Here is a 20,312-nt window from a genome sequence, read left to right on the forward strand (position 1 = left end):
CCACTATTAAAATAAGCCCATGGAGAGCGCTGAAGTTGTCTAATTAGGAAAAACAATGCCTGTTGTAGATTCCTTTGGAGGTCTGGAGAATTTTAGATTAGCTGATCTGGCTTGGATTGAATCTGGAGCGATTGGAGTATGTGCTCACAATTTCATTGGATGTTATTCCAAGAACCCTCCTCCACCCTCCCCCATTTCTAATAGGGCACACCTTGTAGGATGAAACATTTAGCTTGTTAGCTAGTTATTGATTCCAGAAAACGGAGGCTTCAAGAAAGATTGATCAATGCTATTACAAAAAGATACCTAACCTACTGCATTTCCTGTGTTATCTTGTGACCTGTCACACACACATGAGCACACAGATCACAGGTCGTTTCGCTGGCTTGTGGCTTTGTTCCAATAGTATAGTTACGCCCCTCTTCAGAGGTAGCCAACCTTTAGTATTTGCGTGTCAACAGTATGAGAAATACAGATGTGTTGGATATTTGTATTGCTCAGAGGAGTAAAACAAGTTGTTCTGGTCTGTAAGTCATCTCCAAGCAGTGCTTGACTATAGCTTGTAAAAGGATATTCTCATTTGACTTTAATTCTCTATTAAGGGGTTAATGGATTTGGCTCAAGGAAAGCTAGGGGCTAGTGGGTTATTGGTTCAAGCTGTTGGTGTCCTCTGAATCTTGGAGCTTTCTAGATTGTTCCGCATCTGGAATGAAATGCATGCACAGGGTGTTTTGAGTTCTGCATCATCAACTTGCCTCCATGCCAAACCTCTCATGACTTTTGGTGTGTGCTTTTACGTCTGTTTGTGTCTGTGTGTGAATGGCTTTGCCAAGACCTGTTGTCCTCCACAATATTCTGCTGCAGGCTGCTGAGCCATGTCAGGTGACTGAGTGTTCACACTAGACTGCCTTTGGCCCTCTGTGCCTGGGGAATGTTTGGAAGTGTTAACCACCCTATTGAGACATTCAGGTCTTTCTAAGTGTTCGACATCTCACTAGTTCAATTTCATTCTTCTTTTGTGTCCCACTGTAGCACCGATGAGTGTTCAAAGATGAGATATTTGCTGACAGGATGTTATGTTATATTGCAGCTAGAATATATGGGTTTTCAACAAGTGACTGAAGAATGAGTCATGATTGTGACTTTGAAATGAAAAATAATGTTGTGAAAATAAAGTTGCGAATAGATCTGTCCCCCCTCCCCATGTAACCAGGAGCTTACAAGGCGTCTGGCAGTCACTGACATGTGATCCTGTGCAGGCCATACCACACGTGTCAGACGGAGGTTGTTTATGGCCACGCCGTCCTCATGAGTGACTTGTTGTTGCTCGTCACTGACACCAAAACCCCCCCCTCCTCCTCTAAAGAAACACGGAAGTGCCCCTTCCTTAGTTCCCATGTTTAAGGATATACCTGTCTCTTGCTTAAACACATTGCAGCAGTGTTATATACTAGGTGTGCCTCAAGGGTTTGCACTGGGGCTTTTTGGATTTAGGTTTTAGTAGATATCTCTTTGTTTGCTTTATCTGTCTTCACCTTCAACAAGAGGCTGGAAGAAAAAGGACAGCGTGGTCTGCCTTGCACTGGTTAATTTTTAACTCATCGAGACAATTCCTTGTGTACTATTGTCTGGCTCATTTGCTACTTTTTCCCCAGTTGAAGGTCAGTCGAGGGTGGAGAGACTTGAGTTGTTTACGCTGTTTGCTCTACGCTACCTGGAGGCCTAGTGTGGGGTTGTGACTGCCCAAACAGGCTAAAGAGCTGTTTCCTCTTATAGGACCCAGATCGTTTGGCTGTCATCTGAGGAAGTTAGCTAATCTTAGCCTGTAATGGTGTAACCCATCCCTCCCTCTCTGTGGACGGCAGACTTATAGGCTAGTTGTCCAGGACGTGCAGATTCACTCACTCCTGCTACCTGTATGCTGTCGTGAGTTAGAATGAGAGTGACAGGTAAGCAATGGGCATTTGCAACATTTAAGCTGGAAATTAAATTAGATATTCCACACAGGAGGGAAATGCTTTGTTTTGATAATTGTCTAAATTGATAATGGATGCACCTTTATCAATAATCCACACATTATTCAATGAAAGCCAGGATAAGCGAGCAAGCGTATTAGTCCTCTGTCCTATTTCTGTTTAGATAGATAGATAGATAGAAACTTTATTTATCCCAGGGGGAAATTCAGGAAAATTATCAAGGGTCAAAGGATATAGCATTGCAAGTGCAAAAGTAATAAAACATGAAGTGGCTAATGTAAGTGCATTCAGTCACTCTTGAATGTGTATTTATTTGCAATGTCAAGTTTATACAATTTGTTGCAAAACATGGCATAATGCAACTGAAAGCCCCCCCCATCTCATATGAAATCAAAAAATAGCATTGTAATTTACTATGCTTATGTTGATGTATTTAAACAGGATTCTTAGTCATCCATTTTGAATTGGAAGTAAGGATTGATGTAAGCCAAATGTCTGTATTAAATATCAAGGTAATTTAGTTTCAGTTGATAATTGCTATATTTACTTTAACGTTATGCAACTGGCTCATGTTTGCATAGACTAGATTTATAGAAACTTACTTGATAAGTGAACTCAAGCCATTGGGTCTGGCACTTGCCTTTTTATGTTTTTTTTTTTTTGGGGGGGGGGGTTTCTGTGTCCATTCACTTTGAAATGGCAGTTTCAGTTAACTCATTCAATCACATTTTCTTGAGGGCCATATTGTTTTTTACTACCACATTACCTGAGCCTCTCCCTATACTTGAACTACTAGCAATGGACTTCATGGCGTTGCTATGCTTATAGTATTATTATTTTAGCTTTGAGCTGTTTATAATTTTGTCCTTGTTATTTAAGAAATTTGGTGCAGAGGTGTAAAGCAAATCCTTAGTCTGTGGAAGTGCCTGTAGTTACTGTGTTAACTTGTAAATGTTAGGGTAGGCACAGCAAGGAAAAGGTGACAGGCTAGCGTGAGAGGCCACAGGCCAACGTTAAGGTTCTCCACTCCCCCTCCTTCTGCAGGTGTGTGTACAGCCAACCCATGGAGCAGGAAACCCTGGAGATCGTTGGTCAGTCATGCGACGTGTGTGTACTGTGTGTGTATGCTGTGGTGCATGATGGCAGTCATTAGCCGCTTTGCGACAGCGGTACCAGTGTGTGCCAAGGCTTACTAGCGGCCAGCTAGTGCTCAAAGCCCAGTGCTTCGAGTCTAGTGAACAAGCCTGTATGAATTTCCACAGCTGGGCTTTCTAGTACCACCCTGTACTAGTTTGTTTACATTCTGGCTTGTTTACATTCTGCAGTTCATAAGGTGGTGAACAATATGGGGACACGAGCATCATGTCAAATCCTCCGGTTTTCCGACAGGTTCTGTTAACATAAGCTCTTTGTGATGATTGTATTCGTTAAAACGCTTTTCAAATCAATTAGTGTCGTAGTGTTTGTTGACTTTGAGTATGCTTGCCCAACAAGTTCGCTAGACAACGAAAGCACTTGAATGATAAGAATATCTCTAATCCCTCACTCTAAACCGCCCTGTTTAGCCTCATAAGGACCAGGGGATAGACCGGAGTAAGCACTGTTGAAGCCCGGGAGTGACTGTGGAAAAGCAGTTGGCCTTGGCAGGCACTGGCATGCACCGCGTAAGCCCAGCTGTGAAAAGCCGGCTATTGTCAGTCACTGCAATGCATTGATTATTTGTGATGTTTGTATCTGGTGCCATGGCGCTCAAATGGGCCTACACTAGGGCTGCGACAATTACGCAGTTACACGAGGATGGCCGCGAAAAAAACGACGCCATAACCATTAAAATACATCGATATTAAAATTTTAAAGTGGATTTTTATTTTCATGTAGATATACTTTACCTAATAGCATGAGTGTAAAATAATAATTATTAACAATTGTTGAGGAACAAAAAGGCATTTATCTATCAAACTGTTACATCGTATTTTGAGGGAGAGATAGTTGCGGGGCGGGGGGGGTAGGCCTGAATAAAGCAAAACGACTGTCACCTTAGACAGACAAGAAGAGCCGCTGGATTCCACTGATGATGGTGGCGCGACAACCAGGGTCACTTTCTTTTGATGCGAAACTTGCAAGAAAATACATTGTATTTGCACAACTGGCACAGTCTCAGAGAGTTTTTTGTACAGCGGGGAACATTGTTACCCCTGTCCGGTCTTTTCTCCGGACAACGTAAATGTGCTTGTGTTACTGGCATGGAACTTAAAGGAAGAGGCCTAATAATACACTGAACAAACTTATGATAGTTCGCCTATCTTGCTATGAAATAGCACGTGTGTTTGTAATTTTTCTATTTATCAAGCGGCAGCACCTTGTTATGTTATTTGCGTAGACTATTTATTAAAAAAGCAATATTTCTGTTCCATGCGTTCATATGGCAGGCACTTTTGTTAAATGTGTGCACTTTATTTTATGCCTGATGTTCTTGCATTCTGTTAAATCAATAAATAGATCTTCTTAAAAACGTGGATGTGTTCATTAGTTATTAAGTAATAGCAACAGCTGTCGACCACAAGGTTATTCTGGTTGTCACGTGCTAGAGTTGTGTCCCCTTTGTGAAACGCTTATGATTATATGATTAATGATTATTTGCTTGTCAAGCGACCGTGACCCAAAATTCCATGGCCGTCACAGCCCTAGCCTACACTGATTAAAAAAACCTGTTCATGCAATCGTCCTAAATGTAAATGGACATTCACAATGGTTACATTTATGAAGGTTAGTGTATTTGATAGGCCTATTACAATTTTATATAATGTTTCTTTTGGCAAGTGGTCAGACCAGGGTATGCATCTTTGGTCATTTTGGTCATTCTACATCATTGATGTGAACATCCTTTGACCTTTTTAAAGCACTGTAAGTAGTTTCTGTAAAATGCATTTTACAATGTGGTTCCCCTTCACTGCTTCTGTAATGCAGAATCCATCAAAAAACACAACATAAAAAAACAGCCATGAATGCACATAATGGCATTCACTCCATTTATGCAACCAGGCAAGTATGTTAGAAGAACTTTGAATGATAGCATTTCTCATGCTTATCGTAGTTGAATGCACATACATATGACATGCCATGGCAGTACTGCCAAGGTACCGTCACTCAACCTTGAACCCATTAAACTCTGAACCACTATATTTGATATTTGACTGTATATGATAACATGTGGTGTAAGGTAGTTTTGGAGAACATAACAGCCTTCTCTCAGCTTTCTCTCTCCCACTGCGCTCCCCCCTAGAGTTTATACAAGTTTATGAGCTGGGGCGTCTCTGTGAGTCCACACACTGTCTGTCTTATGAGTCCTCATCTTTCTTTGACTACAGTACATGCATGACATATTTAAAACTACTCAGACAAATCGCAACACTACCTGTTGCTCGGTCATTGCCTAACCCATGGTGTGTCCTACTAATCGTAGATCCTACATTCTCTTCTTTTGTTCTTCATATGCTATGATATAAAAGGACATGACTGGTGGAAGCAAATATCCACCAGCCCAGTCGACCATATTGCTTCCACCTAGCTTAGTCTTCAGATCAGTGAAATTGAGGGGGATAGGAGACTGGCCTAATTGAGATGCCATCTTATTTTGAGAACAGACATGAGACACATGTCCCCTACATGAGCCAGCTTGTTGATTAATGGTTTCTAACACACCCCAATGTTGTTTTCTTCATATCAGAGCTATTATTAGGCTGTGGCCATGAATCTGCGTCTTGTTTCCTGAGCTCCTACAAGAGGAGAATGACTCCTTTGTATGTGGTCATAATGTGTCCATTTAAATGACTTTCACACACACAGGACCTCTGTGCTCATAAATGTCAGATGTAAGCACACCTGTGGAAAAGCAGGGGTCTGCACTGATTGCGTTAAGTGGGCTTCAGCTTTTACACGAAAAGCTTTTATGTTTGTGGTCATTTGACTGTACGAAGTTCAACATCATGCAGGGTGTTGTGTCACGGACCATGTTTATACTTGGATATGTCTATGCTCATGTTAACAATACATATCCGTGTTTGGTCTCTCAGGGTCTCAAGATTATCCACTCTTATGGCCCTCAATATAAGATATATTCAAGATGATGTATATGCACCCAGTTGTGAAGCTCTCAAATGTGTTTTTATATAATGCAATGTACTGTCATAATGCACTCCCTCAAGTGAGACGAAATGTCTATGACCTAGTTATACCTAACAAACATTCTGTATATTTGCATTGAAGTGTGTTTTTGTGTGTCCAATTTTTCACAGTTGCCTTCCCCTGTGTTTTGTCTCAGTTTGCAGGGTGCATGGTAAGCTGGACTTGATGCATGGCATTTGCATGACCCCATTAAGTCTTGGTGTGGGATTGAGAGCGCCCGGCTGCAACCATGGCTCAAACCATGCACGTTAATGGCAATGGCCCAGGTAACAACTTCTCTCTTAATGTTGTCTCTCTTTGTGTTTAACCACAAGCGATATACAGTGCCTTCGGAAAGTATTCAGACCCCTTCAATTTTCCACATTTTGTTCTGTTATAGACTCAGTTTAAAATGGATTAAATTCAAATAATTTGCCATCAATCCACACACAATACCTCAGAATTCACACATTCTGTATGCACGTTCAACCTACCTACACATGTACATACACGTACACAGGGAAGTCAGAGCACAGGGTTAGTTCAGTGCCCCTGAAGCAGTTCATGCCTTGCACATTGGCAGTGGTAGGCATCTAAGATGTGAGGTCAGCAACCCTCCTCTTCCGATTACTGGCCCGTCTCTCTAACCTCAAGGCTTTCTGCCGCCCATTGTTTCCATTACAATGATTCAACAGGACAGAACTACTACTGAATGATTGGACCATGCTGAGGGACTGAAACAAGATGGAAACATGATGTCCCATGTCAACTTTTTGCTACCTCGTTCCCTGGTTGACATAATTGTCAGTGTGTGACACCTTAATACGTTTTCCATCCTGAAGAGCTGCTTGTGAATACACATCTCATGGCTACTGCCTGTTCCAGGAATAATGTATGTTTGTCATGGCTAAATAAAAACAATCTAAAGCAGGATACAATGGAGCGTAATGAGGATTAGGTGTCGGGTTTCATGCTGATTTCCCCATTGTTTTGGATTCAGACTCTGGTTGATCAGAAATGCTACATTTATAGAGGATCAGTTATTTTTGTTTCACATTATTTCTTTAGCTTTTTAAGGGTGGTTATTCATATTATCACATTCCATATCGTTTTGGTTCCATATAATTTGGTCTTCTTAGCAAAGAAAATCATAACTCCATGGTAGCATTGCTTAGTTTGACCTTTGACTTGTCATTAAATTGAATGGCATAACGGCAGGTTTAGCACTCAGCAGGGCCATAGTGGTGCAGCATAGCCTTACCCCCTTGTTGGTAGCAAAGGTTCCAATGATAATTTCACTTTCAACTTACAATGTGTTTATTCTACATTCTTGGAGTACAGCATTTGTCTGGGCCAAATTTAGAGCTTTAGATCTCAAGCTGAATTGGCCAGTCTCTGTTTTGATCCTGCATACTGGTGAAGGGAGATTGAGTGCTAGATCTTATTCAGTACTGCTTTGGCCCATTCACCTGTACTTTGGCTCAATGCAATTTAGGTCACTAAGAGAATACAATAGATTTTTTTATATGGGCTTGGCATGGGCTCTATAGCTAGTCATGGCCAAGGACTGCCTGTCCAGGACATAACAGATTGGCAGGGGGAGGCCAGGTCCCCAGAACAGCTTGAAGTCCTCTGAAGTTCTCTCAGGGGACTGACCAGTTACTCCCCAGGATGCCCGCTGTCATCACCCATGTTCGCACAATGTCCAATGACAGCCCAGTCTATGGAAGGTGTGTCTGCGAGTCTGCGTGTGTGTCAGTGTGTATGTGTCTGTGTGCCAGCAAAACTGACAGGGCACCATGCCTCAAATTCTGAAGTTCTAGTTTGTCTGCTTTCTTTCCCTTACTATGACTGGCATAGTGGCTCCACAATCCCTGTGGTGTTATTTTGCTGAACCCCAGAAAAAACTGCCTCAATCAAATTTGTCACTGCATTGCCAGTGTTGGAGGATCCAGTAAAGTCCAATTTCAAACAGTTGCATTACAGTAGGCCTATTCACTCTTAAAATGTTCCTTAATATGTGTGGACAATATTGGGTAATTGAATACCAGTATATTCTTTCTGTCCCTTGTTTTCCTCAAGCCACATTACCTAGAACTTGATTATTGATGTGCCCATGGTTGTACTTTGAGCCAGGGAACAGTCTGACATTGTGTCAGAGAAGCGTTACTGTATCAACACAAACACAAGATGGCCCTTGACCCTGGCTCTTTAGACCTCTTTACAAAAGCCCAGTCATGTCCCCACGAAGTAAGATGCACAAACATTAAAACATAACTACGCTTCAAATGAGCATGGATGCTCAAAACCCTCTTCTCGTACTGTATAAAGGCACAGTCTGTAGCTCTAATTTCCAGTGAAAAGTGTTTTTTTTGTTTTATTTTTGCCAAGACCCAGCCCAACAGTTCACAAACAATTGTAGGGCAAGGGCAAGTTACAGATTGTGCCTTTTAACTCAATCAGGGATGTAGGCTCATCCCACCACTGGCAGCTACAACTAGAATTCCTGTGGCTCCTGTTTTTTCCCTCTGAGAGACAGGAATCTGGATTATCCAAGCGCTTTTTAATCAGGCAGGAAATAAAACTGTGGTTTCACAACTGTTCGCCTCTCATTTTGATTTTACTTTGGCTTGTGAAGGACTGCATTAACTCCATGCTGCGTATAACTGTCCACTCAAGCTTTTAAGTAGTGAACAGGACGTTGGTTCACCTCTGGAATGGGGCCTGAAACGTCATACTGTTTTTCACTATTTAAGAAGGAAACTTAAACATTTCCTTTCACCTGTGTCATCGTATTGGGAGTCTGTTGTTGAAACTGGCGAGAGTATCTGGCACATTGCTCTGCAAGGAGGGTGAAATGCTCTTGTTGCTCTCTCTCACTCTTTTCAGACATTCCCTCGCTACCAGAGAAATAGCTTGGAATGTACAGTGTGCTGTTCTTATTGTCGTGTTTTGCTTCCTGGATTTTAATGAGAACGGATGTATGTCAGCGGAGCATTGAGCTGATGAGGGGAGGTGGGTTGATTAAATGTTAGCTAAATGTTGGCAGACACTTTGTAGGCTGACAGGGCTCCAGCGGGCAGGGTCAGGAAATACCAGGCGAGTGTGTGAGAAAAGGGCCTCTGTTTGGAGGCGTGGGTGTGTGCGCCTTACAGCAGTCTCCTCAGCCCCATGCACTACAGCACACACTCCTATTTTCCCTCCCTTCAGCGTCACACATAGCGTGAGTATGATACTGACTTATTATACCTTTCTCAAGAGATCTGAAGGCAGGGTAGAATGGTAATAGGATATTCTCATTCCAGTTACACTATGGAAACTGTAGAAAGGCATATGGGCGAAAGGTCTCTCGTAGGTTAACGGTATTAAAGAGGCTGGTGTCAGATTGTATGGTTTGAGAATCAACTGCATCTTGTCATAGAATCTGTGTGAGACATCTTGTCCATTTTTTTTTTTAAATGTGGAGATGGCTATAGTCACGATACAGGATCTATGAGTTACCTGGTTAACTGTCCTAAATGTTCTGAAATAACCTAATACTTTGGGAGTTCATATAGAAAGACAGACTTGAGATGAGTATGGTATGACAACCTTGACACTCCCAACAGCCCACGTTCAGGTTGAGCTTTCCTAATGAACCAGATCTACATTAGAACTACATGTTTGTTTATCAAAGGCAGCTTCAAGTTCATTTTTACTTTTGCAACACACATCTCACACACATACAGTGGTAAGTAATAAGACAGTAAAGCATTTTTTCCTCTTTTAGCTCTATATTCCAAAAGTTTGCATTTAAAATCAGACAATTACTATGCGGTTAAAGTAGAGATTCTCAGCTTTTATTTGATGGTATTTGTGTACATATTGGTTTCACCCTTTACAAATGACAACACTTTTTATACATAGTCCCCCTATATCCCGCCATCTTCAGTTGTTGTTTGTTTTGAGGGCTTTTTGCCTAAAATATTCTCATCAGGAAATTAAATGTATGTTCAATTGAATTTAAATCTGAAGATTGACTTGACCATTCAAGACCTTTCCACTTTTTGGCCTTGAAAAACTCCTTAGCTGCTATGATAATATGTTTTCGGTCATTGACTTACTGTATGATGAAGCGCCCTATTTGCAATTGACGTGCTCACCAGTTTTAAAAAAGAAAATGTTTAAATGACGTTCCAAACAGTTGATTTTGGCAAGGCTACGTTTTTGGCTATGTTTCTGCTGTTTTTTTTTTCTTCCGATTTTTCAGCCGTATAATGGCTTCCTAGACTTTCACTGACACCTCTTTTGTCCTCATGTTGACAGACACCGATAGCAGACTCCAGATGCAAAACCTAGAATCAATACTAGATGTTGACAGCTCTGTTATGCTTGCACAAATGTGACGGAACACACCTGACTTACCAGAAACACTTGTCAAGCCAATTGTCCCATTACTTTTGGTACCCTGAAATAGGGTTACTATGTATAAAAAGTGTTGTCATTTCTCAATGATGAAATACATATGTACACAAATACCCTCAAATAAAAGCTGAGAATCTTTACTTTGACCTTATAGTAATTGTTTGATTTCAAATCCAAATTTGTGGAGTATAGAACCAAAAGGAAAAAAAATCTATCTACACTGTCCCATTACTTACATGTGGCACTGTATTGCATTGTCATGCATGCTTGAGGTTGTATTTTCAGTAGGAACTGTACCTCTGTACGCAAATGACTTGTCTTTGCACATGCACTGTGTTTTGTGCCTTATAACCATCACAGTTACAATAAACTTGTGATATGGATTATGTTATGGACTAATGGTGTTATGTTCTTATTCACTGCATGCTGAACCAATTTAGCCTGCAGGGCTTGGTTTTCTAGGGTGCCTTAAGCTGTTACACCTAACCAAAAATATGAAATTATAGCATTTAAGATGAATTATTTTTAATTAATTACTTATTTACTAGGGAATAGGTTCTCACAGATTCACTATTTGCAATGGTGAATGAATGTTGCTGAACTGAGCATCCCTGAGTTCTGAATCTACAGTAGTTAACTGATATGCCTGTTCATATACAGGCTAGATTTCCCTTCTCTCTCTCTTTGGGACTGTCTACGAAATGTTGCCGTAAGGTTAAAAGTGAGGTTAAAAGCTTTTTTTCGGTTCTAAATTTAAACGTTCACAAAAGCAAATGTAACATGAGCCGAGCCCACAATTGTTTATTTTTCCTCTTTCATCATGAATTCATCATCAAGGCCAAACATGCCCGTCTGTGTTTTATTTTCATTGCAAACATGGAGAGGATTTCTTTGCCCAAGGTGACTTATGGCCCTCGCTCAGGAATTGAATTGAAGCAGTAATAGAGAACAATTGAAAATAGCACCATAAAACATGCTATTATAAGAAGACCAGAAAAGCATGGAATGTGCAAGGGGAACAAAACAAAATACCATGTCAAGGTGAGTTAGGCCAATTTATGAGTACAGCATAGGAGTGGCCAAATGTCAGAGAGAACATCAAACCTGCAACCAGCACTGACTATATTGGTGGTTCTATTGAAATTGAAATGTATAGCAAACATTGTACAGACATTTAGAGACTGGTACCATGTAAGTTACACAAATATAGATTTCTGTCAATGATTGAAAAGAAAGATCATTCATCTCCTCAAACAATGCAGAGTGAGGACTTGGCAATACTTTACTTGATTAAACAGGTATAATGTATTAATACTTATTATGAGCAATTATCACCCTTCAGATATAATAAAATTAATGTAAAAATAGTTTTGTTTTCCTGTGTGGTGATCTTTCAAACCACTCAAAATGACAGATACAAAGACATTAGGAAGGTGTCATACGTGCTTAAAATTAGAGCTTTACTGTCATTAACATTAGTTTTTCAAGCTAATCTTTATTTATCATTTCAAAAATACAATTGAATAAAGGTCTGAAATGTCACAAGCACAGCACAGCAGGAAGGTAAATGATGCGCGGGTCACGTGAATGCAAGTGTTTTTTTTCAGTAGCCATCCTTCGGAAAGCGGACTGAAATCGCAACAGTCAACACAGCACTTTGGCTACTTGTTTGCATAGCTTGCTTGCATCACAGATGGTTTGAATGTGCACTTACCCTCAACAGCAGCTCTCATGTATGTGTATGTGCACAGATGCTTCCTGCATACTGATGGTGTCTAATCAGCCGATGTGGACTTGTTCAAAAGGTGCACGTTTATCACAAGTAACATGATGACATAGGTATGTGATCCTTTTAAAGGGAGTGGCCTCCATTTCTAGGTTACCTGATAGATAGATAGATAGATAGATATAATCAATATTGAGGGAACTCTACCAAGGAGGGCTATTAGTCATCACCACGTAGATAACACCTATCCAGTCCTGTCAGATCTGAGAACACTGGGGTAGGGGCTTCATGATATTTTTTTAAACTTATTTTACTTGTGGCAGTTGAGTACATGGATTGTTTTGTTTTTACTTTCCCTGCAATATTGCATACGAAAGTGCATTAACATGCACAATAATGATTATTGCTGTTCTAAACTAAGTTGTCAGTGTGATTTTAGAGCACTTTTAACTTTTTGATTGTCAGTAACACTAATGCAGTGTGTCTCTGGCACTGTTTATTGGAATATTGCTGAATGGTCTATTAGTTTGTTAGCTAGCGCAACTTTGTCAGTGCTCAGGTGCTATTTTTAATTCAAGAGGTCCACGAAGGAGATGGACCAGACAACACCATTCTGTGGTAGAGAAAAGGTTACGCAACACTGTGCTACTGTATTGTGTAATGTCGGTCAGATGGACAATGTGGTAGCTGTTGTATTATTGTAGCTGCTCATAGTGCTCCAGTCATTGTGGCCAGTATCAGCCACTGTTGGCCCTTAGTCACCAGTGTGTGACCCTCTGCGTTTCACACGCTAGTGAGGTCACAGCTTGGCTCTCTGGGGTCTTCGTGCCTGGTACCAGACAGTCCTGTCCGGTGTCACTACTCCATGACATCCCCAGTGTTTCTCTTTAGCCAGTGCCAGGGGAGCCATCTACCCAAGATGAGTGTGTGTGGATGTGGTGATATGAATACAGAGTAACCCTTGTTAGAATGCTACAGTTGCAGCACAAATTAATGGACCAGTGTTGGTGGAACCCTCTGTACATTTTAAAGGAGCAATCTGGGATTGTTACATACATTTTTGGACTTTTAAATAAATGGTATATAGCCATTCAAGTCTTGAAGAATTATATATAAATGCCTTATGAGCTTAGTTCAACTGTCTTACCCCATCAGAACCCAACATATAAGCTTGTTTAACAAACACTGTATAGATTCGAAATATGGTTAAAACTATCATTTTGATCTCATGAAAGGTCAGTCCTTGCATTCATAGCTGTGTGTATGAGTTTCTCCAGCTCCATCCCATAGCTGTTTACCAAAAGAAGTGGCAGGGTGATTTTTAGGTAAATTTCACGTCCTCTCATTTTATGTATCATACATAGACGATTGTTCTGTGTTTTAAAAGAGGATAATATCCAAGTAAGAATTTCATTGTACAATGACAAACTTGATATTTCCTTGAACTGTAAATATCACTGTTTGTAATGCTACACTGCATGTATCACAGGCATATAACATGAGTGTTAGTATTTTTTCTCCCACTTGTTTTAATGGAGCCTGGTTGCAATGTGTGTGTGTGTGTGTGTGTGTGTATGTATACACACATGTATGTATATATCTCAAGAACAGAGACTGTCTTTGTTGTTGTAATTGACAGATGTACCTGTGATTAAATAAGGGGGCTCCTGTTTTGGGTAGAGAAGAGCGAGGGTGAAAGTGTCACGTGATTGGTGGAGCCAGTCAGCCTATAGCAAGCCTGAGCAGTGCTTGGCTAAGTTTACACCAATAGTGGAATTTTTTCCCCCTTATGGAGTGAAGATTGAGAAAGAACGCACACAGAAAGAGCAGTGAGCTCGCCCTTGCAGCCTGTTCTTATTAGTTCTCAAAGTCCATCACTGCAGCCATAGAGAGAGTGAGGGAGGGAGGGAGTTAGGGAGGGAGAGAGAGAGAGAGAGCGAGCGAGCGAGTGAGTGAGCGAGAGAGAGAAACAGAGACTGCAGACCCGTTTGACTGAGGTAAGTGGAGCTTGAACAACGAGGCAGTGAGGTTTTAACACCAGGCTTAGCCATGTAATTCTCCCTCTGTTTTAACTGAATGGAGGGGATTCAGCTGAAAGTTTGTCAGAGTAATATGTGGTAGGAGGTAAACACTGAGCCATTTCCCCCCCCCCACGTTTGCTTTAGTCTGGAAGAGCATACCAAGAAAATGCGCTTTATGTTTGGCCAGCACAGTCTGAATGTGTCATCTCCTAATGGTCTGGAAAGTTGTTTGGCTCCCTGGGAGCGGATCCCTCTTCTCGTGACGAAAGGCATTTTCTACCCGAGGTGTGGAATTTGGACTGTAATATAAGCAACTTTGATGGACAACCCTGCACAGGCTCATTTTTAAACGTGAGAGGCTTGTCTCTTCTCCTTTTCTGGAAAGCAGTGTTTCCATTGTCTGGGGATGGTTGTTTTTTGTCTTTTGGCAAAGGGTTCAAAATGTTTCAACATGTTTGAAACATGTTCTTTTGACCAAGTAGATTTTGCACAGGGAAAACAAGTGACTGTGTGTTTTTTCCCCCCCCATCTCCCTGTCCCCTCTCCCCCTCCCCTGATCATGTTCTGTAAACCCATGAGATTAGTGTTTGTTCTGCTTCTGTTCACTCCCTTTAATCAAAAACACAACAAAATCCATTATAGCTCAAACTATTATCGTACAGTGTTGGACTAGTGTCAATTACCACATTTTGATTCCAAAGGGCTTGTTTATTTTCTTCACAAATTCCAGAGACATTTTGCAAGAGCCACAGTTCCTCTCTGTCTCTTGTACCATACAGCACATTGTTTCTGCCTGACTCTGTCTCCCCTTGCCAAAATGATTAGCACTCTTGCTTCTCTAGCAGAAGTATGTGAAACACTTTAGTCATGTTTATACTCGCACCAGCAAATTAAGGTGATTGGTTGTGGCTGAGGATACACTTCAAGTTCCCCACTACCTGACACCAGGATTGTTTTGGAGAATATGACAGATCTATGGCTTACTGAGTCGTTTGGTACCTTTCATCAAGTCGGTTATGTAAAAAATGAATGGAAAATATTCTAAATGTGTTGATACTATTCATGTCAAATACAAGTACTGTATTTGGATTTATTCACTGTTGCAGATATAACTAAATGCAGGGTAATTTGTTGAAACAAAGCTGATGTTCCTTTTCTCAGGACTTGTTATGTAAGCAAGCAAACATTATATATGATGGAACATTTAGAAAATATGCATTTTGTTAGAAGGTAGGTCCACAATATAAGCCTCATTCATGAAAAGAGTTCTTGGGAAATGGTATGACAGTTGTTTCAGTACAGAGTTTCTGCATTGTCTGTTATCCTTTTTGTTATTCCGCAGAGAGAGGAGAGAGATGCGCCAGCACAGAGGATGAGAAAGACTCTGTGGCCCCCTACTACCTAGAGACCCCTTACGGTTATCAGCTAGACCTGGACTTCCTCAAATATGTGGACGACATTGAGAGGGGCAACACCATCAAGAAGCTGAACATCCAGAGGAAGCCCAAAGTGGCCAGACCCGCGGCGGTGCCTCGGGGCAGCACCGGCGGGGGCAGTGCTCACGCCGAATGGACCTCCACCGACTCCCTGTCCTCCTCCAACAGCGACGAGAGCAAACAGTCCCCAGTGTTCTTTGCCCCCAGGACACAGCCCCCTCAAACACTCACCCCAACGCTAACCCCCACCCTGAGCAGGGCAACTCCCCTCTATGAGGCCCAGCCACAGGGCTACCTAAGCATCCCAGAGCAGAAGCAGCTGCTTCCACCTCCCTCCCCCCGGGTTGTCCCCCGCCACAACCCCCAGGTGGAGAAGACCCTGATGGAGACACGGCGGCGTTTGGAGCAGGAACGCCTCCTCATGCAGCCCCCCACCAGCGAGCCCCCAGCCCCCCGCCGCAGGCTGGCCAGCTTCGGGGGCATGGGCTCCACCAGCTCCCTGTCCTCTTTCTCGGGCTCCCTGGGACCCAGCCAGATCTCCCCCAGCTCCCATCCCTTGGTGCCCAACGGCCACCTGCCCAATGGGGAGTACAACCCATACTTCACCTCCTCCATGGGCAGCTCCATCCGCCATAGCCCCATGAGCTCGGGCATGACCACACCAGTGACCAACGTGAGCCCACTACACCTGCAGCACATTCGTGAGCAGATGGTGGTGGCCCTCAAGAGGCTGAAGGAGCTGGAGGAGCAGGTGAAGACCATCCCCATCCTGCAGGTCAAGATCTCTGTGCTGCAGGAGGAGAAGAGACAAATGGCTAAGAACCAGAACCAGGGCCCCGCGGGCGGCTTCCGCAAGCGCTCCTACAGCGTGGGAAGTGCTGACCAGCTGGAGACTTCAGCCCCCATCCAGAAGGAGCCGGAGCTGCACATCGTGGAGTCGGAGGTACAGGAGCAGAGTACCCAAAGGCTGGAAGAGTTCAGGCAGCTGGCATCTGAGATGCAGGCTCTGGAGAGGAAGACCCAGGACAACAAAGGGCCAGAGGGCAGGCAAATCCTGGCCAGTGTCACCCAAAATCAAGCGCACCAGCGTTCCCTCGCAACAGGAGCCGACGAAAACATGAATGATGTCACAGTTGCCCAAAGAAAGTCTATACCGACAACGGAACGACGGGATGTTGGCGTGGCAACAGAGCGGCAGGAGATGCGGAGCACCGGGGTGGGCGTGACGGAGGCCATGCTGGGCGTGACCAACGAGGCAGAGATGGAGATTGAGTTGCAGCACCAGACCATCGAGGCTCTGAAGGAGAAGATCTACCGGCTGGAGGTACAGCTGAAGGAGACCACACACCAAATGGAGATGGGCAAGCTGAAACTGGAGCTCCAGGCAGCTGGTAGCTCCGGTAGGAAAAAGGCCGACAAGGGCTGCATTGCCCGGCCTGACACCTACAGCACTGCGGTGGAGGCCAAAGTCCAGACCCATAGCCAAGGCGTGGGCAACCACCTGGAGTTCTCCGACGCCAGCACCGGAAAGACCACCCAAATGCATGACATTGGAGTGTACAGCCATCCAGACGTACGCCATGCTTCGGTGGGCCCAGAGGTGCCCATGGAGAGGTGGGTGGTGCGGGAGAGAGTGGAGGTCAGAGACCAGTGCATCGGCATGCGGATGGAGATGTGTCACCAGAGCATAGGGGTGGAGCTTAGTGTGTGCGAGATAGGCATCAACACAGAGGAGTTGATGGATGGTTTGCGTCTCTGTAAAGCAGAGGCGGAGCTCCCCAAGGAGTTGAGGTCCATCGGCTGCGGGGAGTGTTCGGTGGACGTGACCATCAGCCCCATCAAAGAGCTGGTGTCCCGGGGAACTGACCCGGATCTAGTGAGCAAAGTGGACTTGGGTGTCATGGTCAGCCCCGAGACTACGTCCCAACACACTAACACGGTGGCGGGAGGCCTGAGCAAGTTCACCAACACGGAAATGGTGGTCCTCACTGACTCCTGCACCAATACAGTGTTGAACACTAGTGAGAAGCACACCAGCACGGTATTGACCGAGACCAGAACAGTCGCCGTGGGGGAGGGGCTTGTGAAAGACGTCCAGACTACGCCAAAGACACGCTCTATCGCAGTTGGAACCACGGCAGAGGTGGAAGCAACCCTTGATACTGCCAAAACCAAAGACTGCGGGGTGGGTCCAGTCAGCATCCACCAGAACTTCTTGGTTGGCTTAAAAACCAGGAACATAGCCTGTGGCCCCTCCCATGCTGCGGGCAATGCCAAAACGAGGAGTGACGGGTCCGTCGAAGAGACTTTGTCGGTTGCAGCTGCTACGGCACAGGCTGTACCACCACAGTCCCAGGCGGAGGGTGGGGCAGGACTGGACCATTACATTGAAAGGGTGCAGAAGCTCCTGCAGGAGCAGCAGATGCTCCTGGCGGAGAACTACAGCGAACTGGCAGATGCCTTCGGCCAGCCCCATTCCCAGTTCGGCTCCATCAACAGTCAGCTGGTCAACACACTGTCCTCCATCAACTCAGTCATGAAGTACGGCAGTGCGGAGGAGCTGCGGAGCGTTGACATCCTCAAGCTGCAAGCAGACGCCAGCACTGCAAGCAAAGGTAAGCCACAGGGCTGAGTGTATGTATGTGACGTCCCACAAACTAGTTCTCATACCAAACTGACATATCATACCAAGCTGTCTTTCCTCCCCCTCCCCTATATTTTTGCAATAACAACATGGTGACCTGGTGATAAATTAGTTAGAGACATGCCATGTTATTTGAAAGTTATTCTGAAGTTATAAATGCAGACTGGGAACACTTAGAACACAAAGATTAACACACACACACACTCTCTCACTCTCTCTCTCTCTCTCTCACACACACACACACACACACACACTCTCTCTCTCTCTCTCACACATGATCACACACTGAACAAAAATCCAGCCAAAACTGGCACAACCAATCTGATAAACTTGTTTATCTGCCCCATGGGACTTGGGTAAGAAAGCGCAGATTTTGAGAAATGACTCATGCTGATTTCTCCTGGTTAATGTCAGTTTGTTCTTTGCCCTCTTGCATGCCACCAGGTTGTTAACCCTGAGAGTACATTTATCCTCCATTTCCTCTACTCTAGCATTGATTAAGGTAAACAATAGGATTTTCTGTTCAGACATACATATTAGTGTTACACTGACCATGATGTCAGGTCTAACACAACAATTATTTGGTGTGGTGGGTTTAGATGCATGAAAATAATGATTTATTATCAGAATAGTGAAGATCCTTGAACGCTTTATCTGCACTAAATACCTTCCATTCAGCACATTCTGAGTACACTTTTATTGTGGTGTGCAGGCCTGTTAAAAACAAGCCTGCAGCACAAAAAGAGCTGGTAACACTTAGAAGAGAGAGTGCCACTGGTCATATGTAAGCCAACGAAATGGCTGATGTCCAAAAGTCTATTTTTAATCTGTGGACCCCAGTACCACTCAATGAGGGCCAGGGGGAGGAGGATGACGGGGATAAGATTTGTAGGGTCGGGGGTTCAGTGTCTGTATGTGTAAACTGATGCCTGATAGGATCCGACAGGCCAAAGTTATCTCTGACCTCGAAAAATGCAGTGGGGCTTTGGACCTGAACCAACAATGAGCTCATTTCTTTTCGGAACCAGCAGCATGGACTAAATGGCCACTTGTTGTTTCTGACCCCCTCCCCCCCGACACACACACACACACACACACACACACCTACCTACCTACCTACTCCCCCCCCCCCCCTCCCTCCATTCTATCCTGCTATCTGATGCTGATTCATAAGTTGTTATGTAACACATGGTAGTCTAGTAGCCATGTGCAGGGTGCTCGATTCTAGTGCTGAGTTACTTGTTCAGGCACTACCCACTTGTTTGTGTGTTTGTATGTTTGCAATGGTGTTTATGTCTTTATAACGTGGGCTTTTTTTTTTTTTAAGTGGCTCGTTTCATATAAATGACAGCACCTACACTGACATAACATTTGGGGAAACAATGTGTAACAGTTGTGTTAAGATGCTGTTATTAAACAACGTATCTAGTAAATATCAGCAGTTGTGTTAAGATGTTATTATTGCATGATAGCATTACTTAGTAGTGGGTTGTCATTTGCAGGCTGGTTCTGTAAATTTGTGAAAACAAAAAAAAAAGCGACGTCAATGTTTCCTGTTGTCAACAGTCAGTCCAACTCTAAATATTGTGCACCTGCGTGCTTCATTGGAATGAATTACGGTTAAAAATAGACTAGGTGGAAAACCAGAATTTTAATATGTATATAAATTCCAGTGGTAGTTGGTCAGATATTGTGGATGCCAAAACCCAAATTGCTTCCAGCCGGCAGCCTTTCTTCAGAGACGTTTCTGTGGACAGAGATCAGAGGATTGAACCAGTCAGGTGTTTTCATCCTAATCTTTGAAGAGGTTCTTGTTTTGGTGTTGTCCTTGAGTACCCCCGGACCACTTCTCTATACAAGTCTGTGAAAATGGCTAAATGCACAGTTGTACGTTTTACATGACACAGTCCCACACTTCAGAGTAAATGATAATTCCAATTT

General features: G+C 43.4%; 1 protein-coding gene across 3 annotated transcripts in view; it reads left to right on the forward strand.

Moving 5' to 3' along the window:
• The window catches only part of kank1a (KN motif and ankyrin repeat domains 1a), a 51,077-nt gene that overhangs the window by 22,424 nt on the left and 8,341 nt on the right, over nt 1–20,312 (forward strand). Inside the window, exons 1-3 of one of the 3 annotated variants that reach the window (XM_083673017.1) lie at nt 1,883–1,949; nt 3,021–3,067; nt 15,634–18,342. In XM_083673017.1, coding sequence (XP_083529143.1) covers nt 3,040–3,067; nt 15,634–18,342 — 2,737 coding nt within the window. In that variant the 5' untranslated portion in view covers nt 1,883–1,949; nt 3,021–3,039. Of the gene's footprint in view, nt 1–1,882; nt 1,950–3,020; nt 3,068–6,297; nt 6,428–15,633; nt 18,343–20,312 lie in introns of those variants that run through there. The other 2 variants (XM_083673016.1, XM_083673015.1) reach the window with 2 other exon arrangements.

The sequence above is a fragment of the Argentina silus genome (genome assembly GCF_951799395.1).
Source record: "Argentina silus genome assembly, chromosome: 7".
NCBI lineage: Eukaryota > Metazoa > Chordata > Actinopteri > Argentiniformes > Argentinidae > Argentina > Argentina silus.